Source organism: Pipistrellus kuhlii, unplaced genomic scaffold (genome assembly GCF_014108245.1).
Source record: "Pipistrellus kuhlii isolate mPipKuh1 unplaced genomic scaffold, mPipKuh1.p scaffold_m20_p_19, whole genome shotgun sequence".
NCBI lineage: Eukaryota > Metazoa > Chordata > Mammalia > Chiroptera > Vespertilionidae > Pipistrellus > Pipistrellus kuhlii.
Window position 1 is genome coordinate 21322615 of NW_023425504.1, and position 22777 is coordinate 21345391.

At 46.1% G+C, this 22777-nt stretch overlaps 1 protein-coding gene and 1 long non-coding RNA gene across 2 annotated transcripts; both read right to left on the reverse strand.

Moving 5' to 3' along the window:
* Positions 1–335: 335 nt before the first annotated feature.
* Positions 336–22505, reverse strand: LOC118722134. The gene is made up of 5 exons (XR_004988906.2): positions 22357–22505; positions 19145–19146; positions 18569–18581; positions 16679–16681; positions 336–345 (listed from the first exon to the last, which is right to left on the reverse strand). It is a non-coding gene; the product is annotated as an uncharacterized LOC118722134 (long non-coding RNA).
* On the reverse strand, positions 825–2780 carry SOWAHD (sosondowah ankyrin repeat domain family member D). Its single transcript, XM_036443516.2, has one exon. The coding sequence runs from the start codon at positions 2364–2366 to the stop codon at positions 1401–1403; it is 966 nt and encodes a 321-aa protein (XP_036299409.1). The 5' UTR covers positions 2367–2780; the 3' UTR covers positions 825–1400.
* Positions 22506–22777: the final 272 nt, after the last annotated feature.

A 22777-nucleotide genomic window follows, 5' to 3' on the forward strand; every position in this document is an offset into this window, starting at 1 on the left:
GCATGTATATTTAGAAGCTATTTTCTTTTACCATCTTTTTTCCCCCTATACACAACTCTAGTCTCCAACTGCTTTCCCCTCCTTTCAGTTCAATTGTTTGGGAACACTTTTTCAAACTACAGATTATATATTAAGTGTAATTTAAAAAAGCAAATGATGAACTAGCTGGTTTGGCTCAGTGGATAGAGCGTCGGCCTGCGGACCAAAGGGTCCCAGGTTTGATTCTGGTCAAGAGCACATACCTTGGTTGCTGGCTCCTCCCCAGCCCTGGCCCTGGTGGGAGCACATGCAGGAGGCAACCAATCGATGTGTTTCTCTCACATCGATATTTCTCTCTCTTTCCCTCTCACTTCCACTTTGCCTAAAAATCAATGGAAACATATCTTCGGGTGAGGATTAAAAGGAAAAAAAAGCGAATGATGATGATTAAAGCCCTATCGCAGAAAAAAGTGCCAGTGGGTGTGTCTCACTGAAGGGCAGAAGTCCAGGTAAATGACATGACTCACCACAAAGTATCAGCGACGTACATCTGGAGGCTTTCCCCTTTTGCTACCCTTCTTTCCCCTACACACACTAGGAGGAGACTGTGCCAGAGCCCAGACCTAGATGCTCACGAGCCCAATAGTTAAACCGTGGGTCTCTACTCAGAGTCAAGGTGAAAGGAGCTCCTTCAGTGCACAGCTTAGCCATTTGCTCTGAGAACGAGGTCCAGAGCCTGCCCTGGATCACTAGCTCCTGGCCATGGGTGGGTGACCTCTTCCCTGCAAATGTTGGAAGCTTCCCCCACCTCAGTGGTTAATGAAAAAAATCAAAGGACAGCTTTGTCATGTGAAAGGAAAACAATTCCACTTTAATATGCTTAAGAAGTCATCCATGATACATTTGAAAAAGTACCAGTAAGCCCCGGTTGTCTCAGGAACAGGGAGCCAGGGGCTGACTCTGGCAGCACAAAGTGACCCCTTAGTAGCCAAGTCAAGCCTGCAGTTAAGCGCTTACTCTGCGTCAGGGGTTAAGTCTTAACTCGTTCTAGTAATAAGCCCAAACTTGTGCCAGATCAGAAATGGCTACTGGAAGCTTAACTTTCCCTCTCCCAAGCAGGACCGCGCTCCTGCCCCTAACTCCAGCTCCTTTTGGGATTGGGCTCCGGGACAGCTTGGTCTTTGCTCTCTCTTGGTTGGGGGGGAGGGGAGCGGGCTGGGGGTGGGGTAGGACTCCTGGACTCCATGTCTCCTGGCCAGTGACTACAGGAGACTGTACCGGAGACAGACGGGATGTGGTCTGCTCATTGCAGGCCCATTGCACTGGGCCGCATAGCCCCTTCAGTGGGATCTGGGACAAGGGAGGACCAAGGCCTCGCTACAGTGGCGCGGTCCCTCTCTACACTCTCGTCTACGTCGCTCTCAACGGTCCTGGAAGAAGGGGAATATCTGGCGAAAAAAACCCTGAATTTGCGCCATCCGGCTGCCCGCCGAGTCCTTCTCCTTGCTGGGCAACGCCACCTCTCTCGTCGTCGTCTCCGCGGCCATCGCACCCAATGAGTTCAGAGTCCTTCGCAGCGTCCACCCGGTGGCGGGGGTGGCGCCGCTGCTGTTGTTGTTGGCGTTGTCCCGCTCACCGTCGCTCGCCTTCTCCCAGTCCTCAGCCCCCGACAGCTCCCGCAGGCTCCAGGGCGCGTCGGGCTTCAGGTAGTAACAGGCCCGGTGGCCGCTGTGGTCACGGCGCGTGGGGTCAGCTCCCAAGGCGCCCACCAGCACCTTGATGACCAGGTAGTGGCCCTGCAGAGCCGCCAGGTGAAGGGGCGTGAGGCCGCCGCTGCCCGGGGCGCTCACGTCGAGCTGCAGACCCCGACGCTTGGCGAATTCGTGCACCAAGATGAGCTCCTCGTGGCGCCCGTGCTTGGCCAGCCAGTGCAGCACCGAGTAGCCGGTGATCGGGTCGCCCCGTAGGAGCAGCGCCGGCTCGGCTTCCAGCAGCTCCTGCAGCGCTTCTAAGCGGCCCTCGGCGGCCGCCAGTATCCACGCGTGCTCCCGGGGCTCCAGGCACAGCCTGCCGCTGCCCGCGCCGTTCGGCCCGCCCGGGGACTGCTCCTCCGTGCGCCCCTCGGGCTGCCACCCGGCGGGAGCGGCTCCCTGCAGCCCCAGCAGCTCCCGCAGCATTCCCCGCCGGCGCCCCGAGCCCGCTCCCGAGTGCGTCAGCGAGCCATGCACGGAGGCCTGCCGGGAGGCGGTGGCGGAGCCCCGGTACCTGCCGAGGCTGACGGCGTCCACTCTGGAGGGGCGGGGCAGCGGGCAGCCCCGCAGGCTGTGCGCGCTCCAGGGAAGGGCGGCTCTGGGCACCGGCGTCGCGGCTTGTCCGGGCAGGGCCATGGTCCCGCCGCTCCGCCGCCGGCTCCGCGTCTCTAGCGTTCTCAGCCCTTCCCGGGCCCCACTAGGAGAGGAACTGGCGCTGGGGAAGGAAGCGGCTTGAGCAATTGGGCTCCGAGGGAAGAAGGGAGGGAGCAAATGAGGGGAGGGGAGAGGGGGGAGAGGGAGAGAACGAATGAGCCGAGGGAGGGCCCCCGCGCGGGCGTGGGGGCGTGGAGGGGGAGTCCGGTGCGCTGGGTACCGCCGCCACCTCTGCCGCCCGATTGCGGGCGGCCCCGCCCCCAAATGGCCAGGTAAACTGGGAGGCCCCGCCTCCTGGCCCGCGGGGGCGGGGGGGGGGGGAAAGTAGGGCTGTTAGCGGCCCCCAAAGTCGCCCCGAGCAGCCCAACTGCCCCTGTAGCCGTTCTCCGCATCCCAGCAGCTGCTGAGAGGAAGAGGTTCGAGGGCGCCCCCTCCCCGGCGGGCTGAGCTCGGCTGCCAGCCAAGGCTCCTGGGTGCTCTCTCCCCGCCCCCTTCCTTGGACCGTCCTTCTTATCTCCTCAAGAGTCTCCCTGTACTTTGTCCCCGAGCCGCCTTTGTCCCGAGCCTAGCATTCACGGAGGCCGCCTGGCTACCCGTGTGACTCGCCTGCTCTGCCCTTTGTGCTGTCATTCCCGCAGCGCCCAGAGCTATGCGGGATTCTTGCAGAAACCTGAGACCAGGGCCCAGGAGAGAGTTTCTAGGAATGGAGAAGGGGTATTCCACTGCTCCACCCTCTTCTCTCCTCTTTAACCTCTCCTGGGTTGGCTGAAGGAGCAGGTGCAGGTGAATCTGAGTCAGAGGCTAGGGGAACGCCCTGTCCTCTTCAGAGATGTGTCCTGCTCTCTCCCTCAGGGACCTGCTGATTTCTGTGAACCCAGAGCTTAGGGGCTTTTAAAAGAGGATGAGATTTTACCTTTGAACTCCTAACATTGGCCTTCTGTTTGCTCTTTCCTTCCCTCAATAAATGGTAGCTCTTGCCTCCTGTCCCCTCCCTCACCCCATGTTAGGGAGTTCAGTCAGTGAGCAATTGGGAGCCATAGAAGGTTCTTGAGCTAGAGAGGAGCACAGCTATGATTAAGGTGATATTTAGGAAAATGATTATGGGAGAAGCAGAGGCAGAAAGTTAGGAGGCTGGTCCAATAGTGTAGGCCAGAGGGATGGGGGCTCACACCACTGGGCCTGACAGTGATGGAAAGTATCAGAGGCTTTTCCTCCTTGGCCTTCAAATATTGGGAATCAGCCCTAAAAATCTTGAGCTTTCCTTCATGACATCTTATGCATTTGTAACCCTTTTTAATTTATTCTAATATATTTCATCAACTCCTTACAGAGAAGAAGGGAAAGGGACAGAGAGCCAGAAAGATCGATCAGAGAGAAACATCAACCAGCTGCCTCCTGTACACCCTCCACTGGGGATGTGCCAGCACCCAGGGCACATGCTCTTGACCAGACTCGAACCTAGGACCCTTCAGTCCACAGGCACTCTATCCACTGAGTCAAACTGGCCAGGGCTGTACCCCTTTTTAAAAAAATCCTCACCCAAGGATATTTTCCCATGGATTTTTAGACACAGTGGAAGAGAGAGGGAAAGACAGAGAGAAATATCGATGTGTGAGAAACACATCCACTGGTTGCCCCCTGCATGTGCCCCCACCAGGGCCTGGGCCAGGAAGGAGCCTGCAATGGAGGTAGATGCCTTTGACCAGAACTGAACCTGGGATTTTTCAGTCCGCGGGCCGATACTCTATCCACTAAGCCAAACCGGCTAAGGCTGTAACCCATTTTTGAACATTTACTATGTGTCAGACTCTGTGCTAGATGTAAAACTTTTAGTCTTCCGATTGGCCTCAGGAACTAAGATTTTCCTCAGTTTGCAGGGAGGTTAGGCCACTTGCCCAAGGTCACCCAGCAGGAAGTGGCAGAGCAGGTCTGTGTGACACCATAGCCTTTGTTCTAGCACAGATCTACTGGTATCCAAGCCAGGCCTATTGGCTATAAGTCACTCCCACAAGCCCCAAGTTTCAGCCAAAGGGATGGACTTGTCCTAGTCTGAGTACATCTGGAACTTGCCCTCCTCTATCTAGAATGTCTTCCCTCACAGCTTCTGAATAGCGAGGTTCTTCTCCCTGTCCTTTAAGGTTGGCCTCAGTTTCCACTGCTCCAGTAAGCCGCCTCCGATTATCCCAGCCCAGCGTGATCACTCTCCCTCCCTCAATCCTCTGTTTGTATTGCTGCCTTGGCACCTGGCACAAACTTCCTTACGTTGTATTTCTCTCCCCTTGTTCTCACATGCCAGTCAAACTCCAAACTCTTTGTCCTCGGACAGGAAGCTCAGTTAATTAGAGCGTTGTCCCTATGTGCCAAGGTTTTGGGTTTGATCCCCGGTCAGGGCACATACAAGAATCAACCAATGAAGCATAAATAAGTGAAACAACAAACCTTGCCCCCCGCCTCCCCCGTCTCTATAAAATCAATTAAAAATACTAAAAACAGAAATCTTAAAAGAAAAATCCTTCTAAACTCTTTGATGAGTATATCATACTATCCTGGGGCACCTAGCAGGTGTGTGAGAAATATTTGTTACCTTCTTCTGGTTAGGCAACCTGGGAAAATGTGATTGTGTGTATGTGTGGCGGCGGGTGGGGGGGGCATTGTATATGTGTGTGTGTTGGTAGGGTGTGTCAGCAGCCAGAACCTTGATGCCCACTCCCACATTCCTGCCTTGAATTGGATCTGCAGGACATTGAAAGCAACTCGTAGATTTGGTCAATTCATTAAAAAAGTAATAATGACCAGTGGTTCATTCACTGAGCCGACTAGCCAAAGCCACCTCCTGGCCTTTGCTGACTCCTCAGAGTGGGCCCCAGCTTTCAGGGTTTCATTTTCAAAATGCACCCTGACTGACAAGCAGTTACTTCCGTTGCTCTGGAAACTCCCATCCACAGCCCCAAATCTGTAAACACCAAACCACACACATACACACGCACTTCCAGAATATGCAAACAGCTGCGGCAATATTTTTTTTAATCAAAATGCCAACACGGAGAATGCAGGAGGAAAGAATGCTTGGACTATTAATTTTCCTCACCACTAAGCAGGCATTTCCCTTTGCTATCAGCACTAATAATATCTCTGGTTCAAAGACTGCAAAGGCCCGTGACGCACGTGCCCTTGCTTAACTCTTTTATCAGAGACCAAAGCCACAGTGCCTCCCCTAGCAACTCATTTAATCTTTCCTTAGAGCGTCCTACCCCAGGCCACCAGCTGTATAGCATACAGAGTTCCCCAGAATCCCAGCACCCATCTCTATTTCAGTAGAGAGGGTCTCTGGAATTTGACACCTGGGAGTGGGGCAGAGGGAGCAGAAAGCAGAAGGAAAAGCACCAACCCCCCTAAAACGGAGATGCCAGCCATCTGAAGCGGCTCCTCCTCTAAGGGAGTGGGGCAAAAATCCCTCAAGCCCTGGGAAACAGCCTCCCCAAAAGTCAGATGTAGGGATTTGCATTAGAAATGGTGATACCAGATGTCTTTTCCCAATAACAGCCTCGCCAATGTATTTACAGGTTTGATACAGATCCTGGGCTATTGGAACTAGAAGAGATATTTTCTGCTTTTAGTTTATCTTTTTAGAATTTTGTATTTTTTTTAAATTGATTTCAGAGAAGAAGGGAGAGGGAGAGAGAGAGAAATATCAATGATGAGAGAGAATCAGTGATTGGCTGCCTCCAGCACTCCCCTTACTGGGGATTGAGCACAGAACCGGGGCATATGCCCTGATTGGAAAGCGAACTGTGAGCTCCTGGTTCATAGGTCGATGCTCAACCACTGAGCTACACACACCGGCAGGGCAGCTTTAATTTATTGCAGAGAGCGAGAGAGAGAGCGAGAGAGAGAGAGAGAGAGATTTTTTGTTGTTCCACTTATTTATGCATTTATTGATTGCTTTTAGGAGAGAGCTTTTTTTTTAAATATATTTTTTTGATTTTTTTTTACAGAGAGGAAGGGAGAGATGTTCTCTAGTTAGAAACATCAATGAGAGAGAAACATCGACCAGCTGCCTCCTGCACACCCCCTACTGGGGATGTGCCCGTAACCAAGGTACATGTCCTTGACCGGAATCGAACCTGGGACCTTTCAGTCCGCAGACTGGCGCTCTATCCACTGAGCCAAACCGGTTTTGTCAAGGAGAGATCTTAATGCTTCGTTGATCATTTCTTCACCTTTCAGATGAGGTTTAAGTAACTGTCAGAGCGGATGGGAGGGGGCAGAGGAACTTAGAGCTGAAGTGTTGGGTGTACATTGAAAATCAATCTTGAAGAGGGAGCTCAGAAATCTTATTAGAAGTCAGTTGGGAATCATAATTGTCCTGCAAAAAAATTAACTTTCAGGCAGCTTTTCAGGAACATGTTTGGGAGGGGAGGAATGCCAAAAGTCACATGTGTTGCTGAAACTGGTTTGGCTCAGTGGATAGAGCATCGGCCTGCGGACTGAAAGGTCCCAGGTTCGATTCCAGTCAAGGGCATGTACCTTGGTTGTGGGCACATCCCCAGTAGGGGGTGTGCAGGAGGCAGCTGATCGATGTTTCTGTCTCATGGATGTTTCAACTCTCTCTCCCTTTCTCTTGCTGATGGAGGAAACAGGGAACATTCTGGAGGTTCCAAATATAAAACAAAATTTTTCCTTCTTCCAAAGACCTGTGCTGATAGCATGACATGATTCTCAGTGAGAGAGCTCCTTTCCCACTGAGCAACAGTTGTGCGGCTGTGAGAGTGTGTAAATGTGTGTGTGGGTTTGTATGTTTGAGTGTGTACTGCCAGACGTCACTGTCCCTGTTTATTATTTTCTCCTTTTTAAGTGCCAGGACTTTACATGAGAAGACTCCTGTGAAAGGTTTACCTGTTGAATACCTTTCATATTTAGTAAATACTTTTAAAAAATTCCTTCCTGCCGAAACCGGTTTGGCTCAGTGGATAGAGCATCGGCCTGCGGACTGAAAGGTCCCAGGTTCTATTTCGGCCAAGGGCATGTACCTTGGTTGCGGGCACATCCCCAGTAGGGGGTGTGCAAGAGGCAGCTGATCGATGTCTCTGTCTCATCTATGTTTCTAACTCTCTATCTTTCTCTCTTCCTCTCTGTAAAAAAAAAAAAAAAAAAAAAAAAAAAAATCCTTCCTAATACTTTGAAATTACCTTTTCTCCTAACCAAAGGTGGCTTTGGTTAGTCCTTCAAAGTAAAGTGTGATGTGCTTTTTAGAAAGAAAAAAATTATGATCATACTTTGGGAACTGTGTAAGCTTTGGATAACAGTCGTGGCAGGACCAAGTGGCCACCTATGAACCATGAGACTAAAGCTTCTCAACATGACTAAGGGGGAAGGGGTGTACGTGGAGCAGAAAGAAATCTTCAGGCCTGAGCGCAAGCAGGAAACCTGCCAAAGAGTCGGGATGCAATGGCTTAACTGGAGTTTAAGTGTTAAGCATTGGCCCTGAGTGTGATGAGAAGAAAAATTTCCATTACACATTTTATTGATACTGTGATGAAAAGAATGTCTCTTCCTGGAAAATACCTAAAGTATTACCACGTGGAGACACACGAGGGTGCTCTAACCAAGTAGAGATTGAGAAAACCAGAAAGTTCTCACAGATTGCAAGGTGGGAGGAAAGCCACTGCAGACCCTTTGTTGGTATGAATTCAGGTTTTAACCAGGATGGGGATGCTCATCCTTGGCCCTTAAGCAGATGCAAGGAAGAATGTTCTAACTAGCATCAGGGGCTTTGGTGTGACAATCTGGGGCGAGAAGGAGGATGGTGAGCAAAATGTGTTTGCTTACTTTATTTAAAAAAATATATATTTTGTTGATTTTTTTTTTTTACGGAGAGGAAGGGAGAGGGACAGAGAGTTAGAAACATTAATCAGCTGCCTCCTGCACACCTCCTACCGGTGAACTGCCCACAACCAAGGTACATGCCCTTGACCAGAATCAAACCTGGGACCTTTCAACCTTTCAGTCTGCAGGCTGACACTCTATCCACTGAGCCAAACTGGCCAGGGCAGTGTTTTCTTACTTTAGCCAAGAGGAGTTGGAGGTTGGGAATAACAACCCCTTATAGTTTTTAAAGTGTATTTATTTATTTATTATTTTATTTATTTATTCTTCACCTGAGGATTTTTAAAAATTTTATTGATTATGGTATAATTGTCCTCATCCCCCCATTCCCATCCCAAACCCTTCCCCACATATGCTCCCACCCCCCTGTTGTCCATGGCCACTGGCTAGGCCCATGTGTATGCACACAAGTCCTTTGGTTGATCTCTTCCCCTTACCCCCATCCTCCCCTACTTTCCCTCTGAGGTTTGCTGAGGATATTTTTTTCATCGAATTTTAGAGAGTGGAAGGGAAGGGGAGAGACACAACACAGATAGAAACATCAATGTGAGATAGACACATCAATTGGTTGCTTCCCACATGCACTTAGGCTGGGGCAACTGAGGTACTTGCCCTTGACCAGAATCATCAAACTTAGGACTTTTCAGTCCATGGGCCGATGTTCTAGCCACTGAGTCAAACCGGCTAGGGAAAAAAGTCTTTTTATATTTTTAAATTATCTCTTTGATCCAGGTGGCAAGCCTGTGAGGTAAGTGGAAAAGGCAATATTGATGTAGAATTCACACACAAGGCTGAAAGAGGTTATGGGACGAGACCAGAGTCACACAGCTGGAAAGTGGTAGAGCAGAGGGTGTGCCCATGTCTCTATGTCATGCCGCCTTACTCATTTGGACACAGTTGGCAGAGACAACATCCTGCAGTAAGTGCATGTTGCCCTTGGTGCCTTCTGCCTTTCATTTCTGACATCCAGACACCCTGTGTCCCAAGTCGCCCAATGTCCAGAAGAGGCAAACCCAGTAGAGACAGAAAGTAGGTTGGTTAGTGGTTGCCTAGGCTGGGGGGTGGGGTGGAGGAGGGAGGGGCTAAAGGAGAGCGACTACTAATGGGTACAGGTTTCTTTGGGGGGAGTGAAAGTGCATCTTTTAGTTTGAAACTCTTTTAAGGACTTTGCTACAAAATAGTGTTCAACCTCCGTGTGGTACCCAAGTGACAAATGGAGTGTCACTCCCTACCTTGGTCCAAAATAGAATACTGTAAAGGTTTTACTGTATATCAAAAGACTAGCTTCTATACCATATTGATGAACTGTATAGCACTTTGCATATATCAGACTTCACTATCTATGCTGTAATAGCTTGCCATCTTTCTCAGTAAATTATCCTGAAATCCACCCCCCACCTTTTGAAAAAATTGCTATCAAAGCAGTGCTTCATAGTGCATTTTCAGTTTTTTTATAAGACAATTTAAAAAATTAAACCAGCCCTGGCCAGTGTAGCTTGCTTGGTTGAACATCGTCCTGTGCATCAAAGGGTCACCAGTTCAATTCCTGGTGAAGGCACACTTGCAGGTTGTGGGTTGGATTCCCTGTCGGGGTGGGTGTGGGAGGCAACCAATCAGTGTTTGTCTCTCTTTCCCTCCCCCCTCTCTAAAAATATTAATAATTTAAAAACATCCTCAGGCCGAGACCGGTTTGGCTCAATGGATAGAGCGTCGGCTTGGGGACTGAAGGGTCCCGGGTTCGATTCCGGTCAAGGGCATGTGCCTTGGTTGCGGGCATATCCCCAGTGGGGGGTGTGCAAGAGGCAGCTGATTGATGACTCTCATCGATGTTTCTAACTCTCTGTCTCTCTCCCTTCCTCTCTGTACAAAATCAATAAAATATATATATTAAAAAAATAAAAATAAAAATAAAAATAAAAACATCCTCAGGTGAGGATTTAAAAAGATTATAAAATTAAAATTGCCACAAAAAGTAACCACCATCTTAGCTACCATCATAGTTCATTAAGCATTCATTTTGAGGATGCTTAGATTTTAAAGATCTTTAAAAAAAAATATATATATATATATATATATATGTGTGTGTGTATATATATATATATATATATATATATATATATATATAATTGATTCTTTACAGAGAGGAAGAGAGGGATAGAGAGTCAGAAACATCGATGAGAGAGAAACATCGATCAGCTGCCTCCTGCACACCCCCCACAGGGGATGTGCCAGCAACCAAGGCACATGCCCCTGACCAGAGCCGAACCTGGGACCTTTCAGTCCGCAGGCTGACGCTCCATCCACCGAGCCAAACCGGTTTTGGTGATTTTAAAGATCTTGTTAATCATGATTGCTTTTATTATTATTATTAAATAATATAAGACAAAGTAAACACGTAAAGTGTGTGCTATTACAAAGTGAATGTGAATCATACTTTAGGTTTCTTGATATTTTTCTCTTTTTCTTGGTGTGGCTTATTTCTTATCACCAATTTGTTCATTGTTGCTTTTATTTTGTAATGAGGCTGACAAAAAGCTCATACTAGCAGTGGGAGATTAGTCAGCTCTGCCATTTTCCTATTGCTCACTTGTGCTTGTATCCTTCATATTATCTTCATTCAGGCTGTGGTTTATTTGTAGAAATCTTTTCAAGCCGCTTTTCCATTTGGGGAGGATTGGTTTAGTTAAAACCAGATGTTATAATCTGTACATTTGCAACCCAACACAGAAATTGCATAACTTGGAACAGACTAAAAATAAAATGAAAGAGGGTGAGCTCTACTATGAACGCTTCTGTGTTGTGGAATTCCCACTTTGGAGATAGCTGGTTCATTGCATTGGTTGCATTTTACAAATGAGACAATTGAGGTAATGACAGGTGAAGAAACTTATTAAAGGATACACAGCTACTGGTAGTATGTGATGGAGACAGTATTCAAATAGGTCTCTTTGATGCAAATGCCCATGCTCCTTCTATTAGGACCAAAAGCTTTTGACTGATTCAAAAATATACAGTTTCTGGTTTCAGACACCAAAATGATGGAAGATGGCTAATTATTCTTCTTCCAGCTGAGGGCATGTTTCTCTCTGAATGTTCTATGGCAGAGTAGGAGTTAGGATTAGAGAAAACATGTGAACATAATTGGACTCTACCAGTAATTGACTTACTATGTGCAAGACAGATGCAGAGCTGAGCATTGGATCCTCCCCACATCTTAGAGATAGCTTCTGAATGTTACTTCCATCTCAAATATGACAAAATGGAGCAGGTGGCCATGCTGGCATTCCAAGTAAAAAAATGGAATGACTCTTAAACCTGGAATACATTGTGTTGCCTGTAGCCCATCTGCTTTGTAGACAATATTGTTATAGTTAGCACATAGTAAGAATTAGCCACATGCCAGGCACTGTGACAACTACTTTCCATATATTATATCTCATTTAATTCTCATAACAGCCTCACAAGAAAGTTACTGGAGTAGTAACCCCTTATTCGTGGTTTCACCTTCCATGGTTTCAGTTTCTCACGGTCAATCATGGCCCAAAAATATCAAATGGAAAATCCCAGAAATAAACAATTAATTTTTTAAAAAATTGTGCACCATTCTGAGTAGTTTGATGACATTTTTGCCATCCTATTCTGTTCCACCCAGGAGGTGAATCATCCCTTTGTTCAGTGTATCCATACTGTATGCAGTATTTGACCCCTAGTCACTTAGTAGCCCTCTTGGTTATCAGAGAGAGGAAGAGAGATACAGAGAGGCACATTTACACAACTTTATTATAGTATATTGTTGCTATAATTGTTTTATTTTGTTATTTTTTTAATCTTACTGTGCTTAATTGTAAATATGGTTTTTAATTTATTTTTAGAGAGAGAGGAAGGGAGAGAGATAGAGAGAAATATCACTGATCGGCTGCCTCCTGCATGCCCCCTACTGGGGATCAAACTAGGGACCTCTTGGTTCATGGGTCAATGCTCAACCACTGAGCCACACAGGCCTGGCACTATGCTTAATTATAAATTAAACTATACCATAAGTATGTATGTATAGGGAAAAACATAGTATATACAGGGTTTGGTACTATGTACAGTTTCAGGCATCCAAAAAGGGTCTTGGAACATATCCCCAGCGAATAAGGGAGGGAAACTGCTGTATTAGACATCATCCTCCTTTTATAGATGCGGAAACTGAGGCTCAGAGAGGTTAGGTAACTTGTTCAAGGTCACCTGGCTGCTAGCAAGGGGCAGATCTTCCACCAGCCTGGCATCTCTTCCATCATTCCTTTGAATAGGAAATGGACAGAATCTCAGCAGAGCCAGCCTTTCTAACGGAGTCCACTATCCATGCTGTCAGCATCTCCTCACTGAGCAGATGGAGTCCAGGGAGGCCTCGAATGGTGCCAGCCTGTGGATTGCTGCCAGTCCAACAAGAAAATAAATAAAATGTTTAGAAATATTCATAGAAATTTGATATTGCTGCAGCATCCAAGTGTATGAATCATTTTTATTTATTTATTTATTTATTTATTTATTTATTTATTTTTATTTATTTATATATTTTATTGATTTTGTACAGAGAGGAAGGGAGAGAGATACAGAGTTAGAAACATCAATGAGAGAGAGTCATCGATCAGCTGCCTCTTGCACACCCCCTACTGGGGATATGCCCGCAACCGGGAAAGCCCTTGACCGGAATCCAACCCGGGACCCTTCAGTCCCCAAGACGACGCTCTATCCATTGAGCCAAACCGGTCTTGGCGAAGTGTATGAATCATTTTTAAAAAATTCTACAAAAGTATGTGTTCATGACAGATTGGAAATTTAAAAAAGATATAATCTCCTTTTCATGAAGATGGCGCCGAAAGTGAAGAAGGGGCCGAAACCGGTTTGGCTCAATGGATAGAGCGTCGGCCTGCGGACTGAAAGGTCCCGGGTTCGATTCCGGTCAAGGGCATGTACCTTGATTGCGGGCACATCCGCAGTGTGGGATGTGCAAGAGGCAGCTGATCGATGATTCTCTCTCATCGATGTTTCTAACTCTCTATCCCTCTCTCTCCCTCTCTGTAAAAAATCAATAAGATATATTAAAAAAAAAAAAAAAGAATGAAGAAGGGAGCCCTGCTCCTCCCAAAGCTGAAGCCAAAGCAAAGGCTTTGAAGGCAAAGAAAGCAAAGCTAAAAGGCATCCACAGTCACAAAAAAGATTCACACCTCATCCACCTTCAGAAGGCCCAAGACACTATGGCTTTGAAGGCTGCCCACATAAAAGTGTCTCCAGGAAAAACAAGCTTGACCACTATGCCCTCATCAAATTCCCCCTGACTACCGAATCAACAGCAATGAAGAAGATGGAAGACAACCATACACTTGTGTTCATTGTGAATGTCAAGGCCAACAAGTGCCAGATCAAACAGGCTGTGAAGAAGCTCTATAACATTGACGTGGCCAAGGTCAACACCCTGATCAGGCCTGATGGAAAAAAGAAGACATATGCTTGGCTCCTGACTATGATGCTCTGGATGTTGCTAACAAAATTGGGATCATCTAAACTCACTCCAGCTGTAATTCTAAATATAAAAATTTTGCACTGTAAAAAAAACCTCTATCATTCACCACAGATAGTTTGAAAAGCACTGGTATAGATAAATCCTGTCTATTATCCATGTCTATGATCTGTCATTTGAGGGCAGGACTGGTCAACTCCAAGCCAGAGGAGTGGTGAGCTGGTTTCCAAAGGATTATGGGAATGACTTGATTCACCCCAAGTTGAACCTGATGCTGAAGGTTTGAGAAAGACAATAAAGGCCTGATCTTCTTCCTCTTGGGAGGTATTCAAGAATGATACAATTGGCTTCAAATGATAATGATGGTGGCTTTAAAGATCCAGCATCAGTTTTATTTCAAGGGCTTCCTCCCGGAGCTCCAACCAACAGAAGTCATTGATATGCTGTCTTGTCCATCCAGAGATGCCACTGCTGTCTTCAGTTTCAGTAGCATTGCCATCTTTCCAGATACAACTGGACATGACCTCGTTAACTGCAGTGGGATAGGACAGACAGTGAGGAGTGGAAAGTGGAACTAGATTAAAAAGTGAGTTTTAGGGGCTAAAGGTATAGCCAGGTAACCAGACTCTAGTTTTTCCTTTCCACCTTCTGCCAGGGCAAATGTTACTTATCCCAGCTCTGCTTCCTCCAGGCAGTTCTGCTTGACTCCTCTAAACCTAATAATTTCCTCCTTCATGTAATCCTTGTAGTCTGTAACACCCAACCCAGAATTTTATCATATGGTATCCTGAGTGGCTCTCAGATGACTATGCCCCAAGTCCTCAACTAAGTTAAAGATCTCCAAAGCAAACACAAGAGAAAAGGCAAGGATTTAACAGCCAGAACTGAGACATCAAGAGTGATCCCAGACAGAATCTCAGAGTGCTTGGCTGGAGCTGCTGATGTCCCTCTGGCCTAGAGTCTGGGGCAGGGCTGAGCTTGTAGCAAGGGGGTTGGTGGATCTTCAGAAAGTGGCTCCAGTCACGGAGCGGGGAGGAGTAGGGGCTAGGAACCAGGCAGGACCTGAGCCCACATTGTTCCTTTGCCTGAAATACAAAGCCCTTCATAGTCTTACCCCATCATAATGATAACAGTTAACATCGGGCGAGCACTTTTTATGTGCCAGCCACTGCTCCAAGTTTACATGTATTAACTCATTGAATCCTCAAACTAACTTTACCCCCAATTTACAGATGAGGAAATTGAGGCACAGAGCACTTATAAGCTTCAACGAATCACCCAAGATTGCACAGCCAATATGTGGTGGAGTTGGAATTCAAACCCAGGCAGTGTGGCTCAAATGGGAAGATGTTTAGTCAGTTGCCTATACTCTGAAATGCAGGGTGGGACACAAGTATGTTTACAGTTTGTCGTATGGAAAATCATACAATAATCAATAAATAATAAAAGAATAAGCTCTGTTTCACATACAATGTAAACCTACTTTTGCCAAACCCTGTATTTGCCTTGTGATAGGGGCCTTGAATGCCTTAACCCGAAGGAGTGGCTCTCATGGTGGAGATTTCAGACGTGGGGTGCATCATAGGGGAGAGAGTTCTGGTCTTAGAGCTCTTTCCTAGAGACTCACTCAACTCTGCTATCTGAGCCCCATAATCCATGGTAGCTCCTCCGTGAGACCAACCATTCCTGCCACTCGTGTGAAGTAAATGAGAGAAGATAATCCCCTCTTGTGCTTGCGACATTTTTGTAAATGATCCAAGGCCTTGACTTCAATGTTTCAGTGACCCATGTGTGGGTTGAGTTCACTTGAACATTGTTCCAACTTGAATGAGCAGAAGCTGATGAGATCTCAACATGAAGCATTGTTGACTGTATCTTGTATCACACCTTATTGTCATTCGTGTGTTTCTGGAGATAAAAAAAAAAAATAGGGCCTGTGACTTTATTGGCACTGAGTCTGTCATTGTCAGCTGTACATTCTGTGGCCTTGGAGAAGCCACATTCTTTCTCTGCTTTCACCTGTCAGGAGTGGTCAGCCACTCACAATTGGATCATGCTAAGAGCATGATCTCTTTTAAAAAATATGTTTTTATTGATTTCAGAGAGGAAGGGAGAGGGAGAGAGAGATAGAAGCATCAATGATGAGAGTCATTGATGAGCTGCCTCCTGCACGCCCCCCCCCCCCCCCACTGGGGATCGAGCTTGAAACCAGGGCACATGCCCTGACTAAGAATCAAACTGTGATTTCCTGGTTCATGGGTCGATGCTCAACTACTAAGCCACACCGGCTGGGTGAGCATGATCTCTTTGATGTGCTGGAGATTTAGTTCAGGTTGGTAGAGGTGGCCACAAGGACCTCAAGCTGGGCACAGGCTGACCCAGGGGTCAGCTCTTCCAGTGGTGCTAGCGGTGCCCACAAACGGCAGGGAAAGGGAGAGGGAAAGAGCATTGTAACTGGTCCCAGTGCCATTGCTAATGGATTTGTGTGCCATCTTTGGCATCCTGCTCAGATTACCAACCCCTTGAAGAAAAATAAGCCTGCCTGTCCCTGCCAGGACAGTGAAGGGACCAGGGTCAACTGCCTTCAGTGTGTTCTAGGCCCATGAAGTCTACAGCTCAGTATTAACTATCACAGGATGGCTCCCATGTTTTTAGAAGTTAGGCTACTCCCTTCAGGCACAAGGAAAAATCTGCCCCGGTTCAATCACCCATTCCAGTTGGCCAGCTGGCATCATCAGAAGTTCTGTTCATAGGGTCCCCTGGCAGCCAGTTTGGCAAGAGCAGGCTGGGAAGAATAGTTACTTGATTTGTTTCCTGTCTGCCAGATGCTATGAGCTGCAGGAAATCCATGCGGATGCAATAAGTCGACACAGTTTCATTCATCAAGATCCAGAGGGAGAACACACTCCTTTCAAAGATACATAGGGGCCACATGCCTAATCTAGCCAGTCAGGTAAGTTTCACACTTCTCCGCACTTTTTGAAGTATAATTAAGTGTCGGGGCTGCCTCATGCATCTCCTTCTGTGTTCATGTAACACTTGTTTCCTCGGGGCTCATGGGGACCGAAGACATTGTAAAGGAACAAAACAGACCAAACACACACGCAAATCATTCATATTTATGAGGGAAAAATGAGTAAGACAACAAATTGATGAGGCTTCATTGCCAAGACAGGAATTTTATTCCAGGCTACAGGAATGGCAGGACAGGGTACAGAGCAAAGGGGGTGTGGCCAGACCACCCCTGGACTATGGTGCTTAGGTTTTGAAGCCCACCTGTAGGAGTGACTAGGAGCGAAGGGACACCTGATGAGAAGTGGTTGAAAGAATTGGGTATGTTTAACTAGAGGAGAAACCTCATGGGGGATATAACAGCTGTCTTTAAAAAACTGAAGGGCTGGCCTGTGGGAGAGAGGGAGGGACCCAAGGCAGAGTGGAGGAGAGGAAAGTGTGGGTTATGAACTCAGGAACTTTCGCTGAATTCATAGTTCTGTAATTTCCTACAAGTCTGCTCCCTTTGGTAAGTCACTTAATCTCCCTGAGCCTCGGTTTCTTCATCAGTGCAGTGGAGAAAAGAATACCTTCCTCGTGTGCTTTTGTGAGGATTCAGTGAGAGAGGGGTCTGTAAAAGAGTTCTTGAAGCCCTCGCTGGTGTGGCTCAGTTGGTTGGAGTGTCATCCTGTGCACTAAAAGGTCACCAGTTCAATTTCCGGTCAGGGCACATGCCTAGGTTGCAGGTTCAATCTCAGGTCCTGCTTGGGGCACATACAGGAGGCAACCCAAGATGATGTTTCTCTTTCACATTGATGTATCTTTTTCTTTCTCTCCCTCTCTCTAAAAATCAATGAAAATGTCCTCAGCTATGGATTAAAAAAAAAAAGAAAGAAAGAAAGAAAAAGAAAATAAAAGAAGAAGAATGCTTGAAATCTAAAAAAATGCTTGGCAATTTATATTACCATGAGTTTCTGTGGTCCTGAAGCACAGAGCCTGGTCCAGTGTGTGAAACTGCCGGAGAGACAGGTTTTGATGCAGTACAATTAAGAAGAGCTACCTAACCATTATAGGGGACGTAAAATGCAAATGGCCACTTTGGGAAGTAGCCAGTTCATCATCAGTGGAGATGTTTAAGCAGAGGCTGGACCAGAATTTTTGGGGGTGGGGGTGGGGGTTAACTGCCTGAGGCAATTCCTGTATAAGAATAAAGTTGGAGTACATCCCTTTTTTTAAAAAAAGGATTTTTTAAAATTTATTAAATTATTATCTGTGTACTTATCTTACCATTGCTCCCCCCCTCCCATACATGCCCACCCTCCCCAGAGTTTTGGGTCCATTGGCTGCACTTATATGCAGGTATACAAGTTCTTCAGTTGATCTCTTATCTCCCCCAGATCTCCCCGCTGTAATTTGACAGTCTGCTTGTTGCTTTACTGTTTCTATATCTATCTTTTGGTTCATCAGTCTATAATGTTCTTTATTATCCATAAATGACTGAGGTCATGTGGTGTTTTTCTTTCATTGACTGGCTTATTTCACTCAGCATGATGTTCTCCAATTCCATCCAGGTTGCTGCAAATGATAAGAGTTCCTTCTGGAGTACATCACTTCTTTTTTTTTAAAATATATTTTATTGATTTTCCACAGAGAGGAAGAGAAAGGGATAGAGAGCTAGAAACATCGATGAGAGAGAAACATCAACCAGCTGCCTCCTGCACACCCCCCACCGGGGATGTGCCCGCAACCAAGATACATGCCCTTGACCGGAATCGAACCTGGGACCTTTCAGTCCGCAGACCGACGCTCTACCACTGAGCCAAACTGGTCTCGGCTGGAGTACATCATTTCTAAGGTCTTTTCCAAGCATTAGGGTTGAAGGCACAATACTGAGTCTTTGCGAAGTTCTGTTACTATAATGAACTGTCTATGTTCCACTTCTGCAGTCGATCCCTTTCCCCTCTCACTAACCTCAAGACCTTGCTCTAGCAGTTGCCCCTCTCCTATATCATCATTTTCTCTCTCTACCACACCTTTTCCATTAGCACACAAATATGTTGTTTATTCTCCAATTGAAGAAAAACAAAAATGGTTTCCTTTAGCGATTGCCCCATTTCTCTTTCCTTTGTTTCTAACTTGTTCAAAAGAGCGACCTGCATTTGTTACTTCATCTTTTTCCTCCAACCTCCTCTTAACATACTCTGATCTGGCTCCTCCCCCCCCCCCCCCCCCACACACACACACACACTCAACCAAAGTTTTTCTTCTTAAGATCATTGTGAGATAATAGAAAATATATATTGGTCTCTTCTTCTGGTCCCTGGAACATAGCTCCTAAAACCCTTGTAGATTGCTAAATAATAAGAGCAATAGACACATCTTTTGTTCTATTGAGGTAAGTATTATTCTTGGTGGGCTTCTGGATGGCTCCTGGATGTGGGCTTGTCACCAGACAGACCAAGCCATGATTAGAAACTGTGAATTTTCAGCTTCACCCTTAATCCTACAGAGAGGGGAGAAGGGCTGGAAATGGAGTTAATAATTTATCAAGCTGTGTGAGGAAGCCTCTGTAAAATCCTAATGGCTGGGGCTTGCAGAGCTTTCAGGCTGGTGAACTCATCCACACAGGATGACACACCCAACTCCACGGAGACAGAAGCTTCTGCACCCAGGACCCTCCTACACCTCACCCTATGTATCTCTTTATCTGGCTGTTCATCTTTATCCTCCTTTATCATATCCTTTAATAAACTGGTAAACCTAAGTAAGTGTTTCCCTGAGTTCTGTGAGCTATTCTAGCAAATTAATCAAACTCAAGGAGGGGGTCGTTGGAACCTCTCATCTATAGCCAGTCTGTCAGAAGCACAGGTGATAACCTGGATTTGCAACTGGCGTCTGAACTGGGGAAGGCAATCTTGTGAGACTGAGCCCTTCACCTGTGGAATCTGATGCTATTTCTGGGTAGATAGCATCAGAATTGAGTGAAATTACAGGGCATCTAGCTGGTGTAGCAGAGAATTTTTTGTTGTTGTTGTTTTTTAATATATTTTATTGATTTTTTTTGCCCCCCTTCCTCCCATACATACCCTCCCTCCCCAGAGTTTTATGTTCATTGGTTATACTTATATGCATGTATACATGTATATATACATGTATACAGAGAGGAAGGGAGAGGGAGAGAGATAGAAACATCAGTGATGAGACAGAATCATTGACTGGCTGCCTCCTGCATGCCCCCATTGGAAATCGAGCCTGCAACCCGGGCATGTGCCCTTGACTGAAATTGAACCTGGGACCCTTCAGTCTGCAGGCCAATTCTCTATCCAGTTAGAGCAATTGATTCATTTTTATTTCTTTTAAATCTCACAAAAATAATACAGAAATACATTTTCCTGGGAGGAAAAAGGGAAAACATTTCAGATATGACTGAAGTCTCCTTTGACACCCTCTCCCCATCCCAAACCTTTGGGAATAACCCAGTTATAACCACTGTTATCACTTTGATGTTATCTTTCCAGAGCCTACTGCATGCAATAATATTTATAAGCATGTATATGTACAGGTATAGAGTGGTGCTTTGTGATTGTTCTTTACATAAACTAGATTACTAATTCTTTTTAAAAAAATATATTTTATTGACTTTTTACAGAGAGGAAGGGAGAGAGATAGAGAGTTAGAAACATCGATGAGAGAGAGTCATCGATCAGTTGCCTCTTGCACACCCCCTACTGGGGATATGCCCGCAACCAAGGTACATGCCCTTGACCGGAATCCAACCCGGGACCCTTCAGGCCCCAAGCCGACGCTCTATCCATTGAGTCAAACTGGTTTCGGCTAGATTACTAATTCTTGTTCTGCAACTTGTATTTGTCACTTACTAGTTTGTCTGGGAGATTCACAAACATTGATTGAGCATGTACTCTGTGCCAGGCATTGTTCTAAGAGCTGGAGAGATCTCAGGATTCAACATAAAAATCCCTGACCTAATGGGGAAGACAGTCAATAAATAAGATAAAATAAGCCCTAGCTGGTTTGGTTCAGTGGATAGAGAATCAGCCTGCGGACTAAAGAGTCTCAGGTTCGATTCCAGCCAAGGGCACATGTCTGGGTTGTGGGCTCCATTCCCATTAGGGGATGTGCAGGAGGCAGCCGGTCAATGATTCTCTCTCATCACTGATGTTTCTGTCTCTCTCTCCCTCTCCCTTCCACTCTGAAATCAATAAAGATATATATTTTTTTAAAAAGAAAATAAGTGAGTAAAGCATATAATAGTGAAGGTGTCTTGTTGTGGAGGACAAACTCAGAGACTGGGTTTGTTTTTTCCAATATTTTATTTAATTAGGCTCACTATAGGAATTATAATAATTTTATTTTATTTTTAAAAAATAGATCTTTATTGATTTCAGAGAGGAAGGGAGAGGGAAAGAGAGATAGAAACATCAGTGATGAGAGAGAATCATTGACTGGCTGCCTCCTGTACATCCCCCACTGGGGATCAAGCCCACAACACAGGCATGTGCCCTTGAGCAGAATCAAACCTGGGACCCTTCAGTTCGCAGGCTGATGCTCTATCCAGGGCACAGGCCTGGTTTGCAGGCTCTATCCCCAGTAGGCTGCATGCAGGAGGCAGCCAATTGACGATTCTCTCTCATCACTGATGTTTCTATCTCTCTCCCCCTCTCCCTTCCTCTTTGAAATCAATATAATTAAAAAAGAAAAAAAGAATGGGTTTTGGATTCAGAAAGACCTGGTTTGAATCCCACCTTGGAGATTTAAGTATGTGACCTTTGTAAGGCACTGCACTGCTCTGTGCCTCAGCTTCCTCATCTCTATAGTGAGGGGGGTGTGTGTGTCATATTAATTACACCTGCCTCCCAGTGGTCTCCTAAGAATTGAAGTAGCGCTTCCGAAGACCCCACATAGCACAATGCCTGGCAAATGGCAAGCCTCAGTGAATCAGAACTGGATTTTGTATTGTTTTGTGATCCCTGGCTGACCTTGGGCTTCTCTGTCCTCTTCTTGGAGCTTGTTTTCTTTAGCGGACATTCAGAGAGCGATATCTGACCCTCCCCTCCAGCAAATAGAGCCATTCAGCCTCCTTGCTCCCCTTGGCATCTGGGTCACTCAGCTCCACTGAGAATGGTACTTCCGGGCTCCTGGTCTTGACTTTGGTGACTAAACACAGAATGCTATGTATAGTTGTCACATGGCAAAAGTCCATTTACCTTGCCCTGCAGCCTCAGCTCTGGAGTGAGGAAGAGGCTGCAGCAAGAATCACTATGTGACTCCCTGGCAATTTCCAGGTCTGCAAGTGATATTTCTCTGATCAGTGTACTGTCACAATGGAGAGTTCATGTGCTGTTTTCTTTTTCTTTTAAATTTGTCTGTACTTGCCATAACGTTTTACAGCAGAATGTGACTAGAGCACTACACCAATATTCACAAAACTAGCTTTGAATTACTTTCAAATGGCTTCACAACATGCCTAGATAGCTTATATTTCTGCTGTGCCAAACAATTCTTTTCTTTGGAGACAAACTCTATGGATAGTTACAACCATCATATTGGTCAGTTTAGCATACTACTAACCTCTAGAGGCCATATATGCTGTTGATAACTACAGGAGATGTTAGACTTAAAAAGTAGATCTTAGGGGATGAAGGTTGTTTTAACCATGCATCTCAGAACACTTCAGCAACAAAAGATTTTATATACTTAGGAATATGCTTGAGAGATCACATATGCTGTTTTCTTTAAGAGCCTGACTGCCCTCCCACCCACTCCTGCCACAGCCCAGCTTGTCACTTCCCTCCTTCAACCAGCGCTTCAAACTGCCATCCTGATCCAACCTCAATTCTACAGCTACTGGCCCTGCATGCTCTTCAATCTGCCTCCGTTGCCCCTCCATGCTCAGCAACGATATGCAGGATTCTAGTTCTCGAGGCAGTCCTTGCCTGTGGCTTGTCCCCCCTCAGCACCTTGTCTTCTCTGGGGCAGAAGCACACAGCCT

Excerpts from the sequence above, each read along its gene's own strand:
- SOWAHD (XM_036443516.2), bottom strand. The coding sequence starts at position 2,366 with ATGGCCCTGCCCGGACAAGCCGCGACGCCGGTGCCCAGAGCCGCCCTT.